General features: G+C 48.2%; 1 protein-coding gene across 1 annotated transcript; it reads left to right on the top strand.

The window, feature by feature from the left end:
* The first annotated feature begins 722 nt into the window (after window positions 1-722).
* On the top strand, window positions 723-5,491 carry LOC119303045 (serine/threonine-protein kinase STY13-like). Its single transcript, XM_037580124.1, has 6 exons — window positions 723-1,766; window positions 3,712-3,833; window positions 4,033-4,235; window positions 4,325-4,499; window positions 4,596-4,730; window positions 4,841-5,491. The coding sequence occupies exons 1-6, from the start codon at window positions 1,487-1,489 to the stop codon at window positions 5,045-5,047; spliced, it is 1,122 nt and encodes a 373-aa protein (XP_037436021.1). The 5' UTR covers window positions 723-1,486; the 3' UTR covers window positions 5,048-5,491.
* Window positions 5,492-9,182: the final 3,691 nt, after the last annotated feature.

The following is a 9,182-nucleotide window of genomic DNA, read 5'->3' as shown; positions in this document are numbered from 1 at the left end:
AGCATTATTTTTGCCAAAAATCAGGAAGGCGCGTGGGGCCATAATTGACGATTACGAAAATTAGGAAGGAAGTCAGGGAAGGTCGGTGGGGAAGGACGTGCGGGAAAAGAAGGAGATCGGGAGTCATGCGGAAAAGGAAAGAAATCGGGAGATCATGCGGGAAAGAAAGAAGATCGTGAGGGAACTGAAGGCGCTGGATGCGTGTGGCAGTTTACATGATTGCCATATACATATTTCGTATATGTTTTCATATTTTGGAAGAAGTGATAAGTTGTCTCGAGTGAAAATTTACTAGTTAGTTTATTTATTATTCCCTCCGTCCCAAAATTCTTGTCTTAAATTTGTCTAGATACGGATGTACCTAATACTAAAATGCGACTTGATACAACCGTATTTAGACAAATCTAAGACAAAAATTTTAAGACGGAGGGAGTACAAAGTTTGTCGACTCTTTATAAAAATCCCGTGAGCACCAGAGATGTGAGGATTCGCGTGTGTGCAAAACCGACCAGAGAGGAAAATCTCGATCCGACGGCCACAAACGAGCGGTTGACCAAGAAACAGAGTACCCCTACCAGCTTTTCAAGTTGAAACCTCACCACCCACCATGCCGTGAGCCTGCGACGTGCCCGGAGAGGCCCCCGAACATTCTACTTTGGACATGTAGCACGGGACGCATTTGAACATTCTACGTACCTTGGAGTCTCGGACTTGCACATCACGCGAGCCAGCAGCACAGTAAGCATATTCCAACTTTCCAAAAGCTCCAGCGCAACCGACGAGCCAGAAGGCAGGCGGAGCTGCCCACGCACAGGCAGCACAGCAGCAGCGGCCGGTGGCCACAGTATCGCAGTAAACAAATCCGCTCCGTCGTCGCCACGCCTCCCCCCTTCGTCAACACCCTCGCCCCCGCCGCCTCGGTCCGACCGGAGGCCCCCGTCCTCATCTCCTCGCCGCCTCCGCCGCCTCGCCCCCCCCCACCAAGCTCCCCCGCTCGCCTCCGTCCAAATCCCGCGCCCGCGATTCCGCAGCCTTCCTTCCTTGTTAGCTGGTCAGTTGGCTGAGCCGCCCTTTGTCCCTGCGTTCTTGGGGAATTCTTTGACCGGATTCGATACGGTCTCTGCTCTCCCGCCTCCGCCATATTTCCGCCGGGCTTCCTCCGCCTCGGTCAAACTTTGCGGCCGGCCTTTTTCCAGCGAGTTCCGTCCGTCCCAGCCTTTCGGCTTTCGTCACAGCCCCGCCGCGGTGAGCACCTCTTCTCCCGCCCCCGCCCCTTTGCTTCCTTCCCACCGCTCGCGAGATCTGCCCCCTCTCCTGCTCCGCCTTGCTGCCAAGGAGGCGGTTCTTGGCTCACCTCTGCTGCTCCCCGGTATACTTTGCCAGTTGCCACGCGCCGATTCCGCGCCTCCGATAAGGAATTCTGGTTGTTGGGCTTGCGGCGCAGTTCCTCAAGAATCAAGATTTCTATTTTTGGCTGCCTGCAAAGATGGCGTCCAGCGCCGGTGATATGCCCGAGGTGAAATTCAAGAGGACCGGCAGCCTGGGGAGCAGCGACTACGTGCGAGCCGACAAGATCGACCTCACCAGCCTCGACATCCAGCTGGAGCAGCAGCTCAACAAGAAATGGGGCAAGACCAACATCAAGTCCCAGGGACCCAAGGCGGACTGGGAGATTGACCTTGCTAAGCTGGAGATCCGGCACGTCATCGCCCAGGGCACATATGGAACCGTCTACCGCGGCACCTATGATGGCCAGCAGGTCGCAGGTATCTACCTCAATCGGCTGAAAAACATGAACTCATGTTGCTTGATTGTTCTTTATATATGCATGCTCCTATGCCCTCTTATGTATTCTTCTGGTCGAATTACACACATGATTATATTATAGGGGGTTAAAAACACATATGTATATAGGTCATGAGTCATGACACGTATTTATTCACACAAAGCAAGCGCAAGTTTGCAGGTTTTGGGATAATTAGTTACTCTAATCTCTTCTATTAGAGAAATGATACATGTTGACTTTTATTGATTGTGTGATTTGTGTTCACTCCTTCCCCAATGTTTCAGAACCTCCAATAGGTACAGGTTTTGAGATTAGGTGTGTTTAATCCAGTAGCATGCTCTTTTAAACCCATCCCAGTGTCCAACTGGGCACCTTAAACCATACTTGTTCGGCAAAGTGCGATGCCTAGCAGTTTGACAGTTATTCGTGTGCCCCCTGTTAATTAATCCTTGAACTTCATGATAACTCTTTATGCTTCACACAATGCTTAGTATTTTCGCAACAATTTGGCCCGCGTGTTTTTATCAGAGACGCATCAAAATTCATTTCTAGTGTGTTTTAGTGCACCTTCGATTCTGTTTATGTTCTTTTCTTGTACCCAGGAAGCTGCATCTGAATTATGTAGTTTAAGGTTTTATTTCTTATGTCGATATTTTACCTTCCTTACATCGGATATTCACATAACTAGCAAACAGTTGAATTATGCTTCTAGGCACTGTAAAAGGTAGGAGCAAAATTTGCTAGATGGCCAACCTATTGTGAATGCAAGAAGCTTTGCACTTGTACTTTTCAAGGAATCTCTTATAGTTGGATTCAGACAAATACATATATACTTCCTAGTTAGTAAGTATAACGTAGTCGGACAATCTCCTTGCTGCCGCATCCACTCTATGTATTGATAAGATCTGTTAAACCATTACATGCTTATATTGCTACTCTACACATCTACACATATTTATCTGAAATTTTAAAAATCTTAACATGTGAAGGGCCGTTTCACTAAAGAACTGGGTGACTGTCTGTTAGCTGTTTATCATTATTTTGAACATTGCTTGGGCTGGACCATGTATTCATCTGCTTTCCGGCCTTGTGCATATTTGTGTGCCCAGATTGATGCTCTTGCTCATGAATAATTTCAAGATAGTGTCATCTTTTTTCCTCCATCAAGTTATTCCTTTCCCTGACTACATTTCTGGACATTTACTTACTCTGCCAGTCCATCTGAGGTTTTTCACCTTTGGGCAGCAGTCCTCATTTCACATGTCACTCTACATCGATTTCCTGCTAATTAGCAATTTATCAGTATCAACATTGATTTATTTAAATTTCTACTAATTTATGATGCTTCCTTCAACCAATTTCCTTTGAGTCCTTTGCAAATGAACATGAATTCTTCCGTGTTGAATTTTTGCATATGCTCGTAAACATTTCTGCAGCCTGCTCAATAGTGGATATATGTCTCTGTAACTAAATGTCATGCTATCTGAAGCGTAGTTGTGCTGCTTTGTACCGTCTGCTTTGACTTACTTTCCAAGCTTATCTTTTTGTGACCCACTTCAGTTTCCTAAGTTCTATAGGTTTCCATAAAATAGAAAGTGAAGACTTTGTTCCATTGAGCACTTCAGTTATGCGCATGCCTGTATGTTGTTCATTTGTTCTTTCTACTAGCTTCATAAAAATTGACATGCTTGTATTTACAGTACACATATTCCAGCAGTAGCATCTTTTAAACTTTACATGATTATAACTATTCTTATTGTTGATTTTCAAAAACAGCGTGTATAATTTTCTATCATTAGATATCCAGTTTTTACTCAAAATCTACGATGAATGTGTCACTTCACCATTTAGGAATTTGGGATTGTTTTGTTCACAATGTTACACAATATACGAGCACCCTATTAATTTCATCATATTGTTTGCAGTGAAGCTGTTGGATTGGGGAGAAGATGGTTTTGCCACAGAAGCCGAAACTACTGCTTTACGAACATCATTTAAGCAGGAGGTTGCTGTTTGGCATAAGCTCAGCCATCCTAACGTTACAAGGGTGAATATTTCCAATCATACTTGGCTTCCATCAATCCTGTCCTTCATATGTGATATTTTCTCTTGTAGTAAAGCTGATAGCTTATTGAGTATTAACTTCTAGTCCAGGATTAAAATTTGTAACTGGTATCATGCTCACTATCCTAGGGCTATTTGAAAAGTATTGATTACTCAAATACATGCCGTAATCTCTTCTGCAGTTTATTGGTGCGTCTATGGGGACCACCGACCTCAAGATACCAGTCAATGACAACGGTGCGCGTGCCAACTTGCCAGCTAGAGCATGTTGTGTTGTGGTAGAGTATCTCGCTGGAGGCACTTTGAAGCAGTATCTGATAAAGAACAGACGGCGGAAGCTCGCCTACAAAGTTGTGGTTCAGCTTGCATTGGATCTGTCCAGGGGGTAATAAGCTCTTGAGCCCAAATCACCGCTATGCATTATTTCTAGAGTATCTGAATCGAAAAAGTAATAATCTGGCCTTTCCTTTGCAGATTGAGCTATCTACACTCTAGAAAGATAGTACATCGCGACGTGAAAACTGAAAATATGCTGCTTGATACACAGCGTAACCTTAAGATTGCTGATTTTGGCGTTGCACGTGTTGAGGCTCAGAATCCGAAGGATATGACTGGTGCGACAGGCACACTTGGTTATATGGCCCCAGAGGTATTTATTGGACTGATCCCTCTTAAGTTTCTTCCTTAAGAAAATGGTGTCTCACTTAAAATAGAGCTTCATGTTCTTCCTTGTATGCATTTGCAGGTTCTTGATGGTAAACCATACAACAGGAAATGTGATGTTTACAGTTTCGGCATCTGCCTGTGGGAAATCTATTGCTGTGACATGCCATACCCAGACCTAAGTTTTGCCGATGTCTCTTCTGCTGTTGTTCACCAGGTTTGTCGTGTGTTCTAGATACTCTCCTGCCACGCCATTTTCCTTCATTGTATCATATGATCCACGCAGAGCACATACATCAAATATAACTACTGCTCGTCTGTGGACAGAATTTGCGGCCAGACATACCCCGCTGCTGTCCAAGTGCGTTTGCGAACATTATGCGTAAATGCTGGGACGGAAACCCTGACAAACGCCCGGACATGGATGAGGTGGTGCAGCTTATGGAGGCCCTCGACACAAGCAAAGGCGGCGGTATGATACCGGATGGTCAGTCGTCCGGATGCTTATGTTTCACCAGGGCCCGTGGCCCGTAGATACTTTGCACAGCACTCTCCTCCCTTTGGCTATGTGTTGCCACTCGCCGTGACCGGGAGCTCCACAGCTTGCTTCCCGCTGTCGCTTGCGCAGAGGCTGCTTGCAGCCCTCCATAGTCGCCTTGCCGTTTCTTTCTACGGTGTTGTGTTGGTTGCAGCTCTCGTATGATCACTGTGGTCAGCACACTTGCTTCGTATAGCACTCTGTTGTTGTAATGGTACGTTGTATTCTACTATAACTGAGATCACACATAGAGGTCTCTCTCTCTCTCTCATTCTTGGAGCTGCCGCCGCCTTCCTGCGTTCATTTGGCGGCGGCACGTCTCGGATTTACCGCGTCATGTTTTGAAACCTTTCTCGCTGTGTATATTATATATATATACCCGACTCGGAAATGAGTACAATAAAAGTGCATAAATATACTTGTGTACAGCATTTACGGCACATTCACTGGTACGGGACTTGAGGTGATTTTGAAACAAGTTGGTGCTGGTTGCTCTGCTCTTGAGATTTCAGCCTTTTCAAATGAATGTGGCGCCGGCTGAGCTGAATTACTACCGTAGCAAGCAATGACAGTGCCTGTAATAATGTTTATTTAAGGGGAAAAGGAATGGAGCTGACTGTGATGTTGTTGTTTACACGTAGTAAAAATTAAAGTAATTGGAATCCGGGTGATGGGATCAGTGTCTAGTGTCTACTAGTACTTTGTTTGCGTCGCGGAATGAGTTTAGTGGTTGCGTTCATGTGAGTGATAGCACGCCTTTTGCGGACGAAAAGCCGATGGTAAAACACCATTGGTTGGGGCGGGGCTGTGGGTGGCGCCATCATATCATGTCGTGACTGGGAGATGAGGTTTGTATTGGAGTAGAACCAAAAGCTAGGGCATGATGGGATGGCTCCTCAATCCTCATAGAGATAGACGGCGCAAGCGTGCGGCTCATCCGTTTCGTCCTAAACTGGTGGAGCTCTTTGCGCAAAGCCAAGGAAACACAGGTGGTGCGATTGGACTGGACGCCGTACGTCCTAGTCGCCATATTTCCTTGCCCCGTCCATAGACACATCATATACTCTGGGATTGCTTGCCACGCCCTACTCCTACTCCTGCTCCGGGAGAAGTGACGGCCCTTTGTGCCATACCTCTCCCTCTCCAGTGAAGTGAGCGCTCGCAGATCTTCCCCAGACAGAGTGGGAATGAGGCATTTTTTTTCTTCGAAACGGAAGCAAAAGATTTGCCTCATCCATTAAATAAGAGGAGAATAGAGTTTGACAGTTTGCAAGTGACCCTATAAATAAACCTCTCGTACAACAATACGCCCATAGGTTGGCCTCAAGCAAAATATTTTGAAGAAGAATAGGCGGTGGCGCATTTTTGTGGCGAAACACCCGGACGTTTCTCTCATTCCAAAGAGTCCAAGAGACGAGTATGGTGAGGGAGGCCATTGCTCGTCTGTTTGGATTTCGCATGTCGGTTCTTCTATCTCACCAACGCAAGACCAAACTTGTCAATGACTGATCGCCAGAGCCGAATGGAGAAGCGGCACTTGACGAAAAGATGGATGCCTGATTCTTGCTCCCTCTTGCAAAGTGGGCAAAGTCCACAATTTTTCCAACCACGCCGCTTCAACCGGTCCGCGGTCTAAATCCGGTCTTACAAGACCAGCCAAGCAAAGAATTTGATCTTAGGGTGAGCCCAAGCTTTCCAAACCATGTAGTGAATGGGCGAATGTGTTATTCCAAGGAACGAGGCATCCTTGCTTGCTCTGAAAGATCGGTTTACATGGCGTGCGGTGTCGTTTCTCTCGGATCGGGCCTCTTCTCCCTTTATGTGAAGACGCCGGCAACGCCGAGGTTTCGTTTCAGCCGGGGGACGACCGCGGCATGGCGTGCATCGTGTGGATCATATGGCGGGAGGCGTGCGCCCACTCGGAGGCTCGTAGTGGACGCTACGCACGTACCCGTCAGCTGAGCGCGCGCACACACAGGCAGACAGATTCCCGTTTATCTTTGCCGGTTTGCCCATACCCATACCATACATACATGCGTGGTCCATGCCTTCTCAGCTTCTCTGGGCGGCTCATGTGTTCAGACTTCAGACTTGTGAATTGGCGCCCAGTATCCAGTAACGAGTGGTTCAGCTTGCACACCGCTTCTGAATGTGTGCGTCATGTTTCTATGTGATGGCAATACTTTTTTTTTTGAAAGATCCGGGGTCACCGGCTTCATTGATTTAGAAGAAAGCAGCGGGAAATACATGGGTGATCAAGTGATCGTGGTAATGAGAGAGCTAAGAGTGGCCAAGAGTGGCCAGCTACAAGACCATGGTGTTTTATCTCACTACATCCTCTCCGAAAGGGGCCTCTATGCATCGCGCTCCTGCTAGCCGCCAGAGCTCTACCGTGTTGTTGATGGCTCGCAGGACGTCCTCCGTCCGAGGCGTTTTCCTTCTGAACACACACGCATTCCTCTCTTTTCAAAGCTCCCACGTGATCAGCAGCAGCATTGTCCTTATCCCCTTTCTACAGCTTTGTGGTGTTGAAGCAGTCAGCCTTTCCCAGTGCCTGAGAGAGCTGTGACCTTCTTCCCGCGCTTCATTGAGCACCGCGCAACCGTATCTACGCGACGCTGCCTGCCAGACCGTTCGGGAGAAGGGGCAGTCCCAAAAAAGGTGAATTGAGCTTTCCAAATTTCCGTTGCAGCAAGCGCAGAAATACCCATTGGGCCACCCTCGCCGTTGAAGGCGATCGTTGCACCGAAGCTTGTCTTGGTGTAGCAGCCAAGAGAAAATCTTCACCGTACCAGGCGCCCAGGCTTTCCAAATCGCGGTTTTTTCACCTGAGGGTGGGATGTCACTGATTTGTAAATCGTAAGCAGCCTTTGCCGAGTAATTTCCTCCTCCTGTGGTTTCCGTCCAGCTGATCGTGTCCTCGTTGGAGGAAAGAAGGATGCCTGCGCCCTGAATCTTCCTCCACATTTGCAAGAACTGGTGGGCAATCTCTGCTGTGTTGCCATGCCATAGGTTACACACCCATGTGTCATTTGCCAGTGCATCATGAACCGTCCTGTTTCTCCTTCTGGAGTGCTGAAACAAAGCAGGGAACTCGTGCTGCAGCGCCACCGGCCCGATCCATTTGCAAGTCCAGAAAGGTGCTATTTTTCCGTTGCCCAAGTGCACGTTGGTGGCCGCTGCAAACAACTCCAGGTCCTCCTTGGCACATGGGGCCGGGAAGTTCATCCAAGGCTGGCGTGGCTGTTGCCAGGAGAGCCACAACCAGCGCAGCCGGAGAGCTGTGCTGAACCGATGAAGATCCAGCAGACCAAGCCCCCCCCCCCCTTGTCCACCGGAAGACAGACTTTGCCCCAGGCCACCTTGCATTTGGCGCCGGTGACATTCTCGCCATGAGCCCATAAAAACTGTCTCCTTGCTTTGTCCACCTCTTTTAGGATCTTCTTCGGCACTTTGAGTACAGTCATTGCAAACACCGGCAGCGCCGTCAGGACGGCACGCACCAGAACCCTTCTTCCTGCCATGTTCATCAGTTTTCCTTTCCACCCAGCCAACCTTGAGCGAATCCGGTCAATGATAAATTGGAAATGCACCAGCCTTAGTTTCCTTGGGGAGATTGGCAGTCCCAGGTATGTGGTTGGGAACGCGGACTGCAGCCCCCCAAAGTTTTGCAGAACCACATCTAACTAAACATCAGCACAGTTGATAGGGATGACCGCAGATTTCGCCTGGTTTAACCTCAGTCCCGTTGCTTCCCTGAATCTGCTGAGCAAGTGCAGCAGGGCATCTACCTCCTCCTTAACCGGGTTGGCGAAAATGACGGCGTCGTCAGCGTATAAGCTAACTCGCATGCTGATGCCCCGGCCTGGCAGCCGAGCGATCATCTCTTCCTCTGCAGCCGCTTGAAGGAGGTGGTGGAGGGGGTCGATCGCCAGGATGAAAAGCAGCGGGGATAGAGGATCGCCCTACCTAAAGCCATAGCCATGGGAAATAGATTGGCCCTGTGTTCCGTTGAGCAAGCAGGAGGATGTGGCAGAGGAGAGTAGCAGCGCAATCCATTTTCTCCATCTTGGAGGGAAACCCATTTTTTGCTTGAGCTCGAGCAAGTACTCCCATGACACCGAATCAAAA

Source organism: Triticum dicoccoides, chromosome 5A, assembly GCF_002162155.2.
Source record: "Triticum dicoccoides isolate Atlit2015 ecotype Zavitan chromosome 5A, WEW_v2.0, whole genome shotgun sequence".
Taxonomy (NCBI): Eukaryota; Viridiplantae; Streptophyta; class Magnoliopsida; order Poales; family Poaceae; genus Triticum; species Triticum dicoccoides.
This window is presented reverse-complemented; position numbering and strand designations above follow the sequence as displayed.

Coding starts and splice junctions, on each gene's coding strand:
- LOC119303045 (XM_037580124.1), top strand. CDS start 1,487: ATGGCGTCCAGCGCCGGTGATATGCCCGAGGTGAAATTCAAGAGGACC. Junction 1,767..3,711: donor TGATGGCCAGCAGGTCGCAG/GTATCTACCTCA, acceptor TATTGTTTGCAG/TGAAGCTGTTGGATTGGGGA. Junction 4,236..4,324: donor GCATTGGATCTGTCCAGGGG/GTAATAAGCTCT, acceptor TTTCCTTTGCAG/ATTGAGCTATCTACACTCTA.